At 41.3% G+C, this 18,421-nt stretch overlaps 1 protein-coding gene across 1 annotated transcript; it reads left to right on the top strand.

The window, feature by feature from the left end:
• The first annotated feature begins 1,078 nt into the window (after positions 1 to 1,078).
• On the top strand, positions 1,079 to 17,250 carry LOC309364754 (uncharacterized protein). The gene is made up of 5 exons (XM_081902619.1): positions 1,079 to 1,478; positions 2,943 to 3,096; positions 3,459 to 3,528; positions 11,174 to 12,382; positions 14,860 to 17,250. Exons 2-5 carry the CDS (start codon positions 3,024 to 3,026, stop codon positions 15,092 to 15,094), a joined length of 1,587 nt encoding a protein of 528 aa, XP_081758745.1. The 5' UTR covers positions 1,079 to 1,478; positions 2,943 to 3,023; the 3' UTR covers positions 15,095 to 17,250.
• The last annotated feature ends 1,171 nt before the right edge of the window (positions 17,251 to 18,421 follow it).

Below are 18,421 nucleotides of genomic sequence, written 5' to 3'. Positions count from 1 at the left end.
CGTGGGGCTAGCTTTGAAGGTGACCTGGAAACGACAACTAATCCAGAATGCGGCAGCTAGACAGTTGACTGGAAGCGGCCAAGACCACATAACAACACCAGTCTTGAAAGACCTGCATTGGCTCCCAGTATGTTTTCGAGCACAATTCAAAGTGTTGGTGCTGACCTTTAAACCCTAAACGGCCTCAGCCCAGTAGACCTGAAGGAGCATCTCCACCCCCATCGTTTTGCCCGGACAATGAGGTCCAGCTCTGAGGGCCTTGTGGCGGTTCCCTCACTGCGAGAAGCGAAGTTACAGGCAACCAGGCAGAGGGCCGTCTCAGTAGTGGCGCCCGCTCTGTGGAAAGCCCTCTCATCATATATCAAAGAAATAAACAACTACCTGATGTTTAGAAGACATCTGAAGGCAGCTCTGTTTAAGGAAGGTTTTAATGATTGATGTTTTCATGTATTTTTAATATTCTGTTGGAAGCCACCCAGAATGGCTGGGTTTAATAAGAAAACAAAACAAAACAATAATATTGAACTAATTCTTCAGTCATGCTTCAGGGGAGTCTTCCTGCAAGCAGACCACTGTGTACACAAGGGTTTCACAAACCTGGGTTTCCATCTCTTTTTGGAAGACAACTGCTAAAGACATAGGAAAAACAATCATTGGAAAACAAATAAATATTGATATATATTTATGAAGGCAGCCCAGTTTAGGGAAGATGTTTTATCGTGTTTTTAATATTCGGTTGGGAGCCACCCAAAGTGGCTGGGGAAACCCAGGCAGATTGGCAGGGTATAAATAATAAATAGATAAATATATAATAATAGTCACACATACATATATATATACAAATAATTGTAATAAATCAGTATGGCCCCTGCGTCTTATTACTGCCTCCCTGTTACCTAGCCCAGTCTTAAGCAGACATGGATTATGCCTTTCCTGTTCTTCTGGCCTTTTTGAGGACCCAGGAAGAGTCTCCGTAAGACCCTCAACTTAACTCTATTGAAATGTTGCAATAACAAAAGTAAATAAGGAAAGAATAAGTGTGCAGCTGCCACCCTGCTGTGGAGGGAAACGTAAATCCATCAGCTCATACACAACTAGGAAGCCCCCCGCTCCCGCCCCCATTTCCACTCTCCGCTGTGGGGAGAGAGGCGACTTGGGGGGAGGAGGGGGCCATTTCCCGACGGAGCCCCAAGAGCAGGAGGCCAAAGGCAGCGCCATCTCTTCCTGTTTCCATCCCAACACAGGCAAGGGCTGCTCTGCGGACGTAGCTCCAGAGGCGCGCGCCTGCGACAAGGAACCCGAAGTGTCTATAGGTCGGAAGTTTCCAGGGGGCCCAAAGTGAAAAGTGGGAGGTTTCCCGAAGGGGAGGAGGGGTGTGGGTTGACTCGTTCCCCTCACCCCCCTACTCCGCTTTATTTTGGGGGGAAGGACACCGGAACAGCGAGCAAGGGAGGCGGAGGTCCAGAGAGGACAAAGAGGTAAGGAGGCTGCGTGGGGAAAGGGGGCGATTTAGGGGGGAGGGAAAGAGGGAAAGACAGAGACCCCTCCCGGGAACAGAGCCATAGCTAGGGGGGTGGGCTAGACGGGGGGGTGGTGTTTTGTGCACCAGGTGACGCCTCCAGCAGGGCGCCGTTGAGGATGTCTTTGTGGGGATGCAAATGTCCCCAATCGGGTCTTTGACTCGGGGGAAATCCAGCCTTGTTTCACCCCTGCCCGCAAAAAAGCCCCTCTCCTGGGACTCATAGGCAGGGGCTCCGATCCCCGCAATCCTGCTGCCAAGCGGGGGCCCAACACCTGCAGGGATTGCGTGGCAGGATCTCCTTTGCAGCCCCCCCACCCATGTTTCTTTTTCCTGGGGGTCCAGGAGGTGCTCACGGCCCCCGATCCATGCACTCCAGCTGCCATCTCCTTTGCAGCGCCCTCCCCTCCGCACGAGTCTCTTTTCCCCGGGGGCTCAAGCGATTCTCGGCAGCCCTGCACCCCTTGGGAGCCTTTGCGAGAAGGAAAACGTGATGCCCACCAACGGGGTCCCCCCCCTGGATTTGATCCCAGGACCCAAACATGAGGCGCCCCGCTCCCTGCCGTTCCCCGCCTGGCCGGAATCCCTCAAGGCGCAGGAGCGGAGTCCACGAAAGGGTTAAAGGAAGTGAAATAGGGCTGGATAGAGACCCCCCTCCCTCTCCCGCCTCCCTGCCCGTCCTGGGAGGCTCCTACGGATGGAGAGGTTGGCACGCCCGGGAGAGATTCGGCGCAGAGGGCGAGGGGTGAGCGGTGCCAAGGGGGTCTCTGGCCGCAGGAGAGACTGTGGGACGGAGGGGGCAGGGGAACTTGGGGAGCATCCCTGGGAGATAGAAGCCCAGCCGAGCAGAGAGGGAGGGAGGGAGGGAGGGGACTCTTCCTTTTGGAGAGATGTCTCCATCCTTGGGCGCTTCTCCGGTGGTGGGTCTGCCTTGGCTTCTCCCTCCTGCCCAGGAATCTGCCACTTCTTCAAGTCAACCGGAGAGAGAGAGTTGTCCCTGATGGTGGGGTTTTTCCCACCGATTCCCCCACATTTCCCCCATGGAAGCAACATCCTCTCCGCACTGATCCTCTCAAGCTACTGCATGGTGGCTGTGGGCTGCATTTTACCAAGTCAACCCTTGGTCCACCTTGGAGAGCAGAAGAGTGAAAAAGGTCCTGGGAGGGAGGGGGGAGGGGGGAGGCCTTCTCCAAAGCAGCTCTTTGGTTCTGGAAGCCCCGCCCAGGAAGTAGCCAGAGACCTCTTCCTCTCTCTCAGGCTCCCATTCTTAAGTGTTTCCACTGCATGGTTAATCAGTGGTGCTGGTGCTGATGATGTATATATACCAATTCAACAATGTGGGAGAAGGATGCTATAGAAAGGCATTCAGGGTTTATATACAAGTATATCCAGAAGTCATTTCTATTACTTTTATTTATTGTAGGCAATGTCAGAGTGAGATACCATCTATCTGCATACAAAGATCCATAATCCGTCCCAGTCTGGGGCATTTCCATGATACACAATGCCTGTGGCTGGAGGCTCTACACCCACGGGTGTGCATCTGCAGGCCTGGAATTGCCAGTATTACAGGAAAGGTTTGGGAACTTGCCAAATTTACAGGCTGTATGTGAGTGAGAGTTTGTGTGTGGGGTGATAGTTTACAGCAACCGTGTAAGTTTCTCCATCCGTAACTTTTCATGAACCGATATTGCGGTAGGAATTCCAAAATAACTATGCAAAATCTACAAAGAGACTCTCAGGATAATGGAGATTGCGAGTCTTCCTGGTCCACAGTTCACATCCTCAGCCTGCAGCCCACAAATGCTGAGACCATAATACTTTCATTAGCCCTTAATGGGACATCAGCTACTTTGTTATACTTTCTTCAACACATGAATATTTTTGAATACTTTTCCAGTGACGTAAATAGCACTTCCGTTTTACTTATTCCGCACAGGAGAGAATCTGATCTGCAAGTCTGAGCTCAACTCCTTTCTTGAAACAGAAAAATACAGAGACTTTGAGAGGTATGTCCTTCCTCTTGCCTTTGAGACTGTATCTTGTAGGTCTCGTTTCAGTTTGCGGGAACATGAGAAAAGTCCTGCTGGATTAGGATCAGGGCCCACCTCGTCCAGCATCCTCTTCTCACAAGGACCAGCCAAGGAGAAACCCCCCAGCAGGGCCAACAGCTGTCTCCCCACTCAGGACTCCCAGCCCCTGGGATTCAGATGAATAATTCCTCCGTAGGGGAGGGGGACTAATAGCTGGGAACTGAAGGACTGCTACTGAAATGGTGGGTGGTTCTGAGAAGGTGGACACAATGGAGCCGCCTCAGGAAGTAAATGGTGCAGGATTAGGGAATGTGTGTAGTTGCTTGGAGTGTATCAGGAAGATGTTACACATCATGGAGGAAGGAGGGAACAATACAGATATTTAGCTTTTTCAGAGGAGGAGGAAGATGGAGAAAGTGTGTCCCTCCAGATGTTGTTCCAGTAGAACTCCCATCATCCCTGGCCATTGGCCATCCTTGCTTGGGCTGATGGTACTTTGAGTCCAACCACATCTGGAGGCCCAGAGGTGCCTACCTCAGCATAGAGGATTCCTCTAGAGGCTCAGACTCACTTGGGAGGTCCAGGTGGGTGTGAGACATGTTTTCAGGGATTATGATTGATACCTATACTCCAAATCCAAGGTGCCCCCACTAAATGAAGGTCTGGATGATACCCTCAATGAAGTCTGGCTTATATTCCAGAAGACGGCCAACCAGGGAATAGATCTGAAGGTTCTGAACTGAGTTACAATCGAGATTCTGAGTTACAATTCAGGCTGAAAAATGGAGTCAGGGATCCTTTTTTAAAAAAAGTTTTTTATTTATACAACAAGAAAAAAACACACACACAAATACCATATTACACACAAATTACAAAAATAACCATATACACATAATTTTCTTAGCAAACAATAAAACATCTAATGGTTTTATCACTAAAGACCCAACCTCCCGTCTATTCCATATTTCAAATTCATATTACTTTTTGCCAGTACACACTTTTATCATAATTAAACTTATTCTCAATAAATCTAATTTCTTATATCTACCTTGCAATTATTACTGAAGTTCCTCGAATGCTGCAACAGAATTTAAACTACTGTATTTATTTTTCAGATAATCTTTGAAAACCTCCCATTTTGAAACAAATTCCTGTTTTGATTTATTCTTTATTTTTTTCTGATAAACCATCTAATTCAGCATATTCTGTCAGCTTTTGGATCCAATCTTGTATAGAGGGGATTTCATTACTCTTCCATTTTGCTGCGATCAAAACTCTTGCTACCACCGTTGCATATAAAAAGATACCCTTCCTCTTTTGTGGAATATCCAAATCTGTTAGGCCTCTGGTTTTTTATTGAAAGAGATCTTTAGCATTTCTTGCAGTTCTACATGGATACTCTCCCAGAATACCTGTATTTTCCTACATGTCCACCACATATGGTAGAATGTTCCTGATTCACCGCATCTCCAACAATTACTTGACACATTTTTATACATTTTTGAAAGTTTCCATGTTGTTAGATACCATCGATGTTGCATTTTTTGAAAGTTCTCTCTAATCGTGTAACAATTTGTGAATTTCCAATTGATCTTCCATAAATTTTCCCATTGGGCCATGGTTATTGAATGGCCAAAATCCTGGGACCACCTCACCATTGCCACTGTTACCTCCTCCTCCTTGACTGTCCAGTCAAGAAGGAGTCGATAAGTTTTGGAAAGAGTTTTTCTTTTAGAATTTACAAGATCAGATTCGAATCGGGAAATTTCTGTTGAGAACCCCTTTTGTTTGTCAGATTTAAATTTTTCAAATAACTGATGGTATTGGAACCAGTTTGAGATGTGTTCTCTTATTTCCTCAAAGTTTTTATTTGGTTATCTTCATTTTTGAGAAGTGTTTTATATGTTGGCCAGCTTTCCTGAGTATTTTTCCGTTTTACTGCTACGGCTTCTATTGCAGAAGCAGCAAGATTCAACTTTGGACTCTATTGCGATGTTGCAAATTCAGAGAAGGGAGAATACCCTAAGATTCAGAGGAATAACAGAGGGCGCAGAGGAAATAATTGAGAAAAAAATCTCAAAAGAGCTAGCAGCTTGGTTAGACCTAGAAGAAGCAGAAGTAACACAAAAAATAGAAAAAGCATTTAGAGTCAAATCTAATGCAGCAAAAGCAAATAACTGGCCGGCTGACTGTTTGGTCTCTATGGATTTCAGAAATCGAATTTTACAAGCTAGCAACAAGAAGAAATTCAAGTCGGAAGGAAATGATATTATTGTCCACAAGATTATTCCAAATCAATTGATAAAAAAGAGAGAAGCTTACAAACCTCTAGCCGAGGCACTAAAGGCAAAGGCAGTGGACTATACATGGGAGTACCCTGAAGGCATCTCCCTTTTCTTTAAAGTGCTTGTTGGCATTAGATGCGGACAAGTTCTGGAGAAAGTACCGGAAAGAGCTCGGAGGGAAAAGGCAATTGTTGGGAGAATCAGAGGAAATTGAACAAACAGTTGAGAGTTAGGAGACAGATCTAAGAAGGGAATTTATTAAACGTATACTGAGACCTTGAATGTGTAAATTTATTTATTTATTATTTTTTATTAATCCGTTCACGTATCATAAGAAATAAAGTATGGATTATAAATTTATTACTTGGAACGTAAATGGTTTAAATGAAAAATCAAAAAGGAACAAGGTGGAACATATTCTGGTAAAGCAAAAATATGATCTAATCTGTCTGCAAGAAACCCATGTAGCGGAAAAACATAAAAGAGTATTAATAAAAAAAAGATTGGGGCTTGAGTTTATTGCATCAAGTAAAGAAAAAAAGAGAGGGGCGGAAATCTATGTAAAACCTCAGCTGGAGCCAAAACTGCTTTACAATGATGAAAAAGATCGAACAGTGATTATAGAAGTTAAGATCAATAATGAAAAAGTGATAGTTATTGGAGTTTATGCACCAAATGAAAGAAAATCCGAATTCTATCCATTCTTGGAAGAAAAAGTCATAGAATATCTAGGGGGGGGAAATTATATTATTAGGAGATTTTAATGGAGTAGTCAATCCAAACATGGACAGAACAATAAAGAAGAAAGAAAAGAGGCAGAACAAACTCCCAACTACATTTTTCCAATTAATAGAACTCCTGAATTTGTTTGACGCTTGGAGGTTTAAGAATCCAACAGAGAAAGAATTTACACACTATTCAGAGCCACATAAATCGGCGGGAGAAATCGACTTATGAAATCGACAACAAAGGATTTATTAAATAATATTACAAAAGCAGAAATCCATCCAAGGACAATTTCAGATCATAGCGCAGTCTGGGTTAACTTTAAAGGAAAAGAAGAAAAGAATAAAAGGTGGCAACTTAATGAGAGTATGTTAAATGATGAAAAAACTGTACAGAAGGCCAAGCAAATCTTAGAAGAATATTTTAAGTTTAATTTAAATCAAGGAGTAGATCTAGAGACGGTTTGGGACACGGGTAAAGCCGTCATAAGAGACTTCTTTATCCAACAAAACGCATTCCAAAGGAAAATAAAGGAGAAGAAAATGGAGATTTGGGAGGAAATTAGAAAAAAGGAAAGGATCATTTTCCAAAAACCAGACGATGAACTAATTAAGCAAAATATAAAAATTTTACAGACGCAATTCTCCATGATAATAAACGGAGAGACAGAATGGAAGATAAAATGGTTGCGACATAGAAATTTTGAGTTTGCAAATAAACCTGGCAAACTTCTGGCCTGGCAATTAAAGAAGAAAAAGGAAGATAGAATTATCAATAAAATTAAAATTGAAGACAAATGGATTCAAGAACCGAAGGAAATTAGTAAAACTTTTGCTAGTTTTTTCGGAAAACTATATAAAGAAGGTCCAGAGACTCTAGAAAAAATAATTGATTATTTGGGCAAAAATAAACTACCAATAATACTGAAATCTTGAACTCACCAATAACAGCTATGGAGGTGCAACAAGCTATACACAGATCAAAATTAGGAAATACACTGGGCCCAGATGGTCTCCCAGCTAATTACTATAAAAAGTTAGAACAGGCATTATTTCTTCCCATGAAAGACCTAATGAATAATCTGGCAACTGGAAAGCTACCGAAAACCTGGAAGGACAGCTTTATTACTCTTATCCACAAACAGGGAACAGATGCCTCAAACATGGCCAATTACAGACCCATTGCACTGCTAAATAACGATTACAAGATATTTGCAGACATTCTTGCAAATAGATTAAAAATGGTGCTGAAAGAGATAATTCATAAAGATCAAACCGGATTTCTTCCCGGATGATTTATGCAATCCAACATGAGATGTGTGATTAATGTATTAGAATATTTGGATATTAAAATTGATAAACCAGCAGCTATTATGTTGGTGGACGCTGGAAAAGCTTTTGACGTGTCCTGGAAATTTATGAAAAAATTAATGGAAGAAATCGGACTGGGAGAAAATATTTGTAAAGGAATAAATGCCATCTATTCGGAACAATATGCAAAATTGATCATCGACGGAAGAATTACTGAGGAGTGCAAAATAAACAAGGGAACCAGACAGGGCTGCCCACTGTCTCCACTGATATTTATCTTGGTGATGGAAGTCTTGAACAATCAGATAAGAAGGGATCAGCTTGTTAAAGGCATCACTCTGGGAAACAAAACATATAAAATTAAAGCTTTTGCGGATTTACTTGTTATGACTGAAAACCCTAAAGAAAGTCTGAAAAGAGTGCTGGAACTGATTATAGAATTTGGAGAAGTGGCAGGCTTTAAGCTGAATACAACAAAAACAAAAATGCTTGTTAAAAATGTAACCACAGAAGAAAAGGACGACTTAGAAAAAATATTGGGCCTGAAAATCTCCTCAAAAGCGAAATACTTGGGTGTTTGGATCACCCCCAAGAACATAAACTTATTTCAGGATAATTACACCAAAACTTGGTTAGAGATTAGAAAAAACTTTGTAACCTGGAGTAAACTAAAATTAACATTTCTGGGTAGGATTTCCATTATAAAGATGAATGTGCTTCCAAAATTAATCTTTTTATTTCAAATGATTCCAATACTGGGCGAAGCAAGTTGTCTTAGGATATGGCAAAGAGAAATTTCCAAATTCCTGTGGGAAGGGAAGAAACCTAGGATTAAACACCTGATCTTAATAGACATAAAAGAGAAAGGAGGCTTTTCCCTACCCGACTTAAAACTTTACTACGAGGCAGCCTGTTTCACCTGGCTAAAAGATTGGTGCACGTTGCAGGATCCGGACCTCTTGGACCTGGAAGGTTTTGACAACCGTTGGGGATGGCACGCCTACCTGATATATGGAAAAGCGAAAATTCATAAAAATTTTACCAACCATATAATAATAAAATCACTCTTTGCTGTATGGGAAAAATATAAAGACCTGATGGAACCTAAAGTCCCGTGGTGGACTTCTCCAATAGGAGGCAGGGATCCTAAATGTCATCTAAAGATGGTTTCCCCCCCTCACAATCTCTTCTGGTGGAAGCATCTCTGACTGCACCTCCTCTCTCAAAAATCAGATTCTTTCCTTCCACCCCCTTTTGTTGACATCCATCTGCCTCGAGACACAATGTAGAGTCTCCATGAGGTTGAAGTCAAACAGGGGTGTTAGAAGCACAGACGTGACCCCCGCAGAATACAGGGCAGTGTGTATGGAGGTTCTGGGCTCCCTACACGACAAGGCCATCTTCTCCAGCAGGGTGGCCCCATTTAAAAATGCACAAATCCGGACAGAGTTGTCGAGCTTTCTAAAAATACAAATTCTCCCCAAAAGAAGCAGTTTTTGAGCTTTCCTGATGTTTCCCACCATAGAAATCTTCGGAATGTAATGGAGTCTGGCACGCTTCCCTGTGCCGGCTTGACCCTCAAGCTCTCTTCCTGGCTCCAAGCAGAGTATCGCAGCAGCGGTTTTGCCTTGTGTGGGTGATAAATCCCAGTCTGTACACAGGCTTCTTGCTTAATCTAAGAAGGCTTTATTATGTACAGAAAATCATAAAGCACCCCAGAGATCGGGCGGACATTCTCTCCGGCTCAACAACTAAAAGCGGAAATAACTCACGTATGTGAACAAAACCAGGCCTCAGGATGTGAGACGTCATACAGAACTGTTTAACCCTGTAAGTTCTGGTTCTCCTCACAAGAAACGGCAGCCTTGCCATACGTCTGGGTGGACCTTTTGCCGATCTTGTGAAAATCCTCCTCGATTCCCGGGGGGGGGGACAGACCTATGGCAGCCCTACCTTCTCAACCTTCTTGATATGGTCCAAAGGGAAGCAGAGCAATATTTTTGGCCCCAGCTTGGTCCCAGGAGTTACCGGAAGGAGGCGTACAAAACTCCACCCAACATGTTGCAATGTATTTGGACCAATAGAAGCTCCATATAAAGCACTCAGGAGTCCAGCTGTATTTCGTTTCCTGCTTGGCAGGAGGTTGGACTCGATGGCCCTTGTGGTCTGTTCCAACTCTATGATTCTATGATTCAAGGAGGGCTTTATTCCAGCTGCAGTCCTGCAGCATCATAAAGTACCATAAATCAGCCTTCCTACATACAGGGGAGAAGCCAGTGTGGAGAAGTCAAGCATACCTCCGTATACTAGCTGGCTGTAGACCAATTAGGCAGCGCCCCATCTCTTGGGATGCTGACTCACCACATGAAACTGAGTCAGCATTTCCACTTAGCTTAGTGTTCACTCCTTGATACCCACAACACTCCAACACAATCATCTTAAGGACTCTACTCCCGATTAGTGTAGCGTTTACTTCTTGGCCTCTTATTTTCCTGAAGATATTCACGCAAGGCAGCAGAGGTTTAGGATCAGAGTTTTCCTTCTGCTGCTTGGCCTCCCTTCCCAGGTTGATGAGCCCCTCACTTCCCTCTACGGCACTTGCATAAACCACCTGCTTGACTGTTGGAGTCACTATTGGTCTCGTCTGCTCAATGTGCCAGAGCCTCTCATCGCATGCAGTGAAAGTCCCTGACTCATCAAGGGATTGAGACCCATCAATTATCCTCAACTGGTTTAGATGGCCTGTCGAAGCTTTTCCTGGCTTGTGTCTGCTTTTGCATACTGACAGCGTCTAGGACCCACAGGTGAGAGCTGAGTACAGATTGGGGATTAATGGTGGACCAATCACCCCAGAAGGAGCCCTATATGTCCCCCACGAGAGGTACTATCCCAGCCCCAACACCCCATGACATAATACTATTAATGTATTTGATAGATCAGAAATAAATTTGTGTCTCCAGCAATAAAACTAACAGCTTCATCCCATGAATGAATCACTGCTAAATATCCAAGGCTGAAGTTTCCATTAAGTACAGTTATAAATTGATGTTTAATATCGAGCTTCTTCAGTGTGACACAGATTCCGCTTTGAAATAGAGGAGGTACGTCCAGGAGTGATGCAAATGGAGAAAGGACAGTGAGAGAGGCCTAGGCAGAGAATTTACACTAGGACAGTCTTGTGTCAGAAAACGGGCACGAGATCTGGTGGCACATCATAATTATAAATACTAATTGGGATGACTGCCAATTGAACTTGATGTGTATCATCTTCCTTTGTTCTCTCCCTTGAAACACCAACAGGATTTTGTCTCCCTGCACTCTGAAGCAGACGATGGAGAAGACAGGCAAGAATTCTGGGGGGGCATCTGTAAATTCAAAAGGAATAACGACGAAACCATTTGAATGTATAGAGTGTGGAAAGCGCTTCAATCGAAGTGAAACCCTTACAATACATCATCGAACTCACACAGGGGAGAAACCATTTAAATGTATGCAGTGTCGGAAAACCTTCAGTCAAAGCGGACACTTAAGACGACATCAACGAACTCACACAGGTGAGAAACCATTTGAATGTATAGAGTGTGGAAAGAGCTTCAGTCAAAGGGGAAACCTTAGAATACATCAGCGAACTCACACAGGGGAGAAACCATTCAGATGCATGGAGTGTGGAAAGAGCTTCAGTGATAGTGGGAAACTTCGACTACATCATCGAACTCACACAGGGGAGAAACCATTTAAATGTATAGAGTGTGGAAAGAGCTTCTCTAATAGTGGGAAACTTCAACGACATCATCTAACTCACACAGGGGAGAAACCATTCAGATGCATGGAGTGTGGAAAGAGCTTCTCTCACAGTGGGAAACTTCGACGACATCATCTAACTCACACAGGTGAGAAACCATTTGAATGTATAGAGTGTGGAAAGAGCTTCAGTCAAAGGGGAAACCTTAGAATACATCAGCGAACTCACACAGGGGAGAAACCATTCAGATGCATGGAGTGTGGAAAGAGCTTCAGTGATAGTGGGAAACTTCAACTACATCATCAAACTCACACAGGGGAGAAACCATTTAAATGTATAGAGTGTGGAAAGAGCTTCAGACAAAGTGGACACTATAGACTACATCAACGAACTCACACAGTGGAGAAAGCATTTAAATGTATAGAGTGTGGAAAGAGCTTCAGTCAAAGTGAGAAACTTCAACAACATCATCGAACTCATACAGGGGAGAAACCATTTAAATGTATAGAGTGTGGGAAAAGTTTCAATAAAAGTGGACACTATAGAGAACATCAGCGAACTCATACAGGGGAAAAACCATTTAAATGTATAGAGTGTGGAAAGAGCTTCAGTCTAAGTGAAACCCTTAGAAAACATCAGCGAACTCACACAGGGGAGAAACCATTCAAATGTATAGAGTGTGGAAAGAGCTTCAGTCAAAGTGGACAATATAGACAACATCAACGAACTCACACAGGGGAAAAACCATTTAAATGTATAGAGTGTGGTTTTGAATGAAGTAATTCATAAGGACCAAGCTGGCTTTCTCCCTGGTAGACATTTATATGAGAATACCAGAAACATCATTGACATTTTGGAGCTTTTACAAACGAATAGAAACACGAGGGCGGTGTTAATTTTCATTGATGCGGAGAAAGCATTTGATAATATATCTTGGATGTTTATGAAGAAAAACTTGGAAGGGATGGGAGTGGGACGGGGGTTTGAAAATGGAATACAAGCAATTTATTCAGAACAGAAAGCTAAATTGATAGTAAACAATGTGGTGACGGAGGAATTTAAAATTGAAAAAGGGACACGACAAGGGTGCCCTCTATCCCCTCTTTTATTCATTTCAGTCTTGGAGGTGCTACTGAACATGATAAGGGAGGACCGGTTGGTACAAGGGATAGAGGTCGGAGTGAAGCAATATAAACTGAAAGCTTTTGCAGATGATCTAGTGTTGACATTGCAAGAGCCAGAATCCAGTACAAAAAGAGTTCTTGAACTTATATCTGAGTTTGGTCGGGTGGCGGGATTTAAACTGAACAAACAAAAAACTAAGGTTCTGACCAAGAATTTGACATCTACAGAAACAGAGAGGTTTCAGAGAGAAACAGAATTAAGCGTGGTCAAAAAAGTGAAATACTTAGGGATTTATTTGTCTTCCAAGAATTTGAATTTATTTAAAGACAATTATGAGAAATGTTGGTTGGAAGTTAAAAAGGACTTAGAAATTTGGTCAAGATTGAAACTTTCCTTGTTGGGGAGAATTGCAGCTATAAAAATGAATGTATTGCCGAAAATGTTATTTTTGTTTCAAACCCTACAGATCGTGGACAGAGTGGAATGTTTTGGGAAGTGGCAGAGGGATGTATCTAAGTTTGTCTGGCAGGGCAAAAAGCCCCGAATAAAGTTTAAAATCTTAACTGATTCGAAAGAAAGAGGGGGGTTTGCCCTGCCGGATTTGAGGTTATACTATGAATCTGCAGCCTTCTGCTGGATGAAAGATTGGTTTTTGTTAGAAAACACTGATGTCCTAGATCTGGAGGGTTTTGATAATGCTTTTGGTTGGCATGCATACTTATGGTATGACAAGGTTAAGGTACATAAATTGTTCAAAAACCACATTGTCAGAAAAGCAATCTTTGCAGTCTGGATGAAATACAAAGACTTATTAGAGAGTAAAACCCCGAGGTGGCTATCACCGGTGGAGGCCAAGGCCCGAAAAAGACTCAATATGGAGGCCTACTGGCCGAAATATTGGGAAATAATTGAAAAAATTGGAGACAATTGGAAGCTGCAGAGCCAGGACAAATTAAAAAATAAGGTGCGAGATTGGCTACACTATGCTCAAATTCAAGAGGTCTTTAAAATGGATAAAAAAGTTGGTTTCCAGGTGGAAAAATCGAAATTAGAGACAGAATTGTTAGAATCGAAAACTAAGACACTTTCGAAAATGTATAACTTGCTGCTTAAATGGAATACACAGGATGAAACAGTCAAATCTGCCATGATAAAATGGGCACAGGATGTTGGACATAATATTATGTTTGAAGACTGGGAAAGGTTATGGAACACCGGAATGAAATTCACGGCATGTAGTGCCTTGAAGGAAAACATTATGAAAATGATATACCGGTGGTACATGACCCCAGTCAAGTTAGCTAAAATACATCATCTGTCTGATAATAAATGTTGGAAATGTAAGGAGGCAGAGGGGACCTTCTTCCATCTCTGGTGGACCTGCCCAAAAGTGAGGGCCTTCTGGGAAATGATATACAACGAATTGAAAAAGGTATTTAGGTATACCTTTCCTAAGAAACCAGAGGCCTTCCTGCTGGGTATGGTGGACCAGAAAATGTCAAAGAAGGATAGAACTTTGTTTATGTATGCTAGTACAGCAGCAAGAATACTTCTCGCAAAGAATTGGAAGACACAAGATTTGCCCACGCTGGAGGAATGGCAGACGCAGTTGATGGACTACATGGAGATAGCAGAATTGACCGGCAGAATCCGAGATTTGGATCAAGAAACAATCGAGGGAGACTGGAGAAAATTTAAAGACTATTTGCAAAAATATTACAAACTGTACGAATCTTAAGATAAATGCACGATCAGGAAATACTATGCTTCAGCAATTATGATTAAGTAAATGATAAAATGAGTGTTAAAAGGAAAAAAGATACAAATTGAATTGAATATGTTATGTTTATTTTAAAGGTTAAAATTAAGATTCAATACATTGAAAGTGGATACATAACAACTGAAGGTTACAGTGAGGTAGGAAACAAGGTAACAAATTGCTGACATTGTCAATATAAAGAACGCAGATCCGGAAGGGGTGGGGAAGTCCAATTAGGGGTGGGTGTGGTTGAAAAAGAAAAATTGTTTCTTGTATTTATTGTATGTGTTTGGAATGTATAAACTATGGAAAGAAACGCAATAAAAAAATTTAAAAAATAAATAAATGTATAGAGTGTGGAAAGAGCTTCAGTCTAAGTGAAACCCTTAGAAAACATCAGCGAACTCACACAGGGGAGAAACCATTTAATTGTATGCAGTGTGGGAAAACCTTCAGTCAAAGGGGACACTTAAGAGAACATCAACGAACTCACACAGGGGAAAAACCATTTGAATGTATAGAGTGTGGAAAGAGCTTCAGTCAAAGTGGACACTGTAAACGACATCAACGAACACACATGGGAAAAACCATTTGAATGTATAGAGTGTGGACGGAGCTTCAGTTGAAGGGAAAACTCTTTGCTATTTGCTGTTTAGTAGCGCTGCAGAGAGCTTGCTGGGGAGACCATGCATTAAAAAGGGACTCAAAAATAACTTAAACAAGGTTTTAATAACAAAAACTCCTTGTACACTAAATACATCAACAACAAACCAGACCCAACCACCAACCCATCCCCCAGGGTAATGAGGGAGCTAGGTGCTGCTCCTTATATACTATGCTCAAATGCTGACACAGCTTGATTAACACACCTCAGCAGCACCTGCTATGTTTCACAGCTGTAAGACTGGGTCTCGTTATTTGCCCTGGCCCTGGCCCTTCAAGACATACACAACTTGTGAAACAATAATGAACCTTTACATTTTAAAGTGACCATTCAACATTTCTCCTGCGGTTCATTATTGTGGAACAAAAACATAAAGCATATTTTGTACATGTCTTTCATGTGTAACCTTTGGAAGAGCTTTAGTAAAAATGTCTGCAATTTGATTGTCACCTGGAACATACTGAAATACAATCATTTCGTCAGCAATTAGTTTCTTTACAAACTGTAAACGTAACCTTAAGACTCTAGTGCGCTGCGTATTGGTCTCTGAACACAGGATAGCGAGTCCACTCTGGGAATCAAGGTAAACTTTTACTGGTAGTGTTACTTGCATCTGTAGGTCGGCAAATACTTGCAGATACTATTCTATATCACGAGTGGCCTGAACGCATGCACATAATTCACTCTCTGTTGTGGAGAGACAAATAATGGTTTGTGTCTGGGACTTCCATTCAAATGGACAACCATTATAACAAAACACCATACCAGACACACCCCTGCAATTATTTTGTGCCACTGCATGAGATGCATCACAGAAAATTTCAAAACCTTTGTCAATACTTGTAAACTGCAACCTATAATGTTTGGTATGTTTAAGGTACATTACCACTCTCTTAAGAGCAGAGAAACATTCCGTTGTGGGCTTTTCCACAAATTTTGCCAGAAAGTGAAAAGCATAAGTTATATCTGGTCTTGAGATTCTTTGAATGAAATTTAGCTTGCCTATAGCTGAACAATACAAGGTTTTGTTAGGAAATGACTTATCTTCACCTGTAAAGGCGAAACCATACACCATAGGTGTTTCCTTCCCATTTGCATTTTCTAAACATAGCATTTCAACAAGATCATCAATTTTTGCAGTTTGATGAACCAAGAAAGATCCATTTTTGCCCTTCTCAATTTGCATGGATAAGTAATTTTTAGCTATGCCTAATTCCACCACTTGAGCCAGACATCCTGGAGACCCTGAGCCAGACATCCTGTAGAGTGAAGTCAAATGGGCCTTAGAAAGCACTGCAAATAACAAGGCCAGTGGAAGTGATGCTATTCCAGCTGAACTATTTAAAATTTTAAAAGATGATGCTGTTAAGGTGCTACACTCAATATGGCAGCAAGTTTGGAAAACTCAGCAGTGGCCTGAGGATTGGAGAACACTCTACATCCCAATCCCAAAGAATGCTCCAACTACCGCACAATTGCACTCATTTCATACGCTAGCAAGGTTATGCTTAAAATTCTACAATGCAGGCTTAAGCAGTATGTGGACCGAGAACTCCCAGAAGTGCAAGCTGGATTTAGAAGAGGCAGAGGAACCAGAAACCAAATTGCAAACATGCTCTGGATTATGGAGAAAGCTAGAGAGTTCCAGAAAGACATCTAATTCTGCTTCATTGAATATGCAAAAGCTTTTGTTTTTTTTAAATTTATTTTTATTGAATTTCACTTAAATAACCAAAACAAAAAACAAAACAACAGTTACAGAAAAAAGAAAGGAAAAAAAAGAAAAAATATCCATACATAACACAAAAATAGCATCAATTTCCGTTACGGTTCCTTGTCTTACTCCTTGAATCTTTATATCTTTAGATATTTAGATCTTTCCTCTACACACTTATTGACCTCCTTCCCTCCCGATTTTGAGCTTCTTGATAAAAATTCTCTTTTCTGCAGCTAAGAGTTGTTAATGGTTTGCGCATCATAAGATTTATATCAGACCTGCTGTAGTTTTTAAGTTTCTATAGTTTCCTTCAATATATACCATAAATTTATTCCAATCGCTAATAAACTTTGTATTTTTTTGGTTTCTATTTTTTTGCGTCATTTTTGCTAATTCAACATATTCAAATAATTTTGTTTGCCAATCTCTGACCGTTGGGGTATTTGAACTTTTCCAATTTTGTGCAATTAATATTATAGCCGCTACTGTCGAATATTGGAATAGTGTTTTATCTTCTTTTTTAATTTCATCCCCAATTATTCCTAATAGGAAGGCCTCTGGTCTTTTAGGGAAAGTGTATTTAAATATTTTTTTTAACTCTTTATAAATCAGGTCCCAAAATTTCTTCATTTCCTCGCAAGTCCACCACATATGGTAGAAATTGCCTTCTTTAATTTTACACTTCCAGCAGGCTTTATTTCCTGTTTTGTACATTTTTCCTAATTTTGCTGGTGTGATGTACCACCTATACATCTTTTTTTTCTAAATTTTCTCTAAGCGTGACACATGCCGTGAATTTCATTCCATAACTCCATAATTTTGACCACTTTTCATATTCTATATTGTATCCCAAATCCATTGCCCATTTTGTCATAACCTCCTTTATTTCTTCATATTTAGTGTCCCATTCCAATAATATATCATACATTTTGGATAATAACTTGGTTTTGCCTTCAATTATTTCTATCTGAAATTTATATTTTTTCTCACTTATCCCTACTTTTTTGTCTTCCATCCATATTGCGTTTATTTGATGATACTGCTGCCAGCCTGTTAATTTGTCTTTCAGCTCTTCATATGTTCTCAATTTCCAGCCACTTTCTGATCTTATCAGTAGGTCTTCGTAGGTCAATCTTTCTCCTTCCATATTTGCTTTTTTGGTTGTTAAAATGTCAATTGGTGATAACCACCAGGGCGTCTTCCATTCTAAAAGTTTTTTATTTTTCTCCCAAACTTCATATAGTGGTCCTCTAATAATATGACTTGAAAACCCTTTATGTACCTTTTCTTTATTTAGCCACAAGTAGGCGTGCCAACCGAACCTATTGTAGAAACCTTGTAGGTCTAACAGGTCGGTGTTTTCCAAATTAATCCAATCTTTGATCCAACAAAGGCAGGAGGCCTCGAAGTATAATTTCAAATTTGGCACCGAGAATCCCCCTCTTTCTTTTCGATCTGTGAGTAATTTGAATCTAATTCTCGGTCTTTTCCCTTGCCATATAAATTTCGAAAGAGTTTTCTGCCAATCCTTAAACATTGTG

This window comes from Podarcis melisellensis (assembly GCF_964234715.1).
Source record: "Podarcis melisellensis genome assembly, chromosome: 2".
NCBI lineage: Eukaryota > Metazoa > Chordata > Lepidosauria > Squamata > Lacertidae > Podarcis > Podarcis melisellensis.
This window is presented reverse-complemented; position numbering and strand designations above follow the sequence as displayed.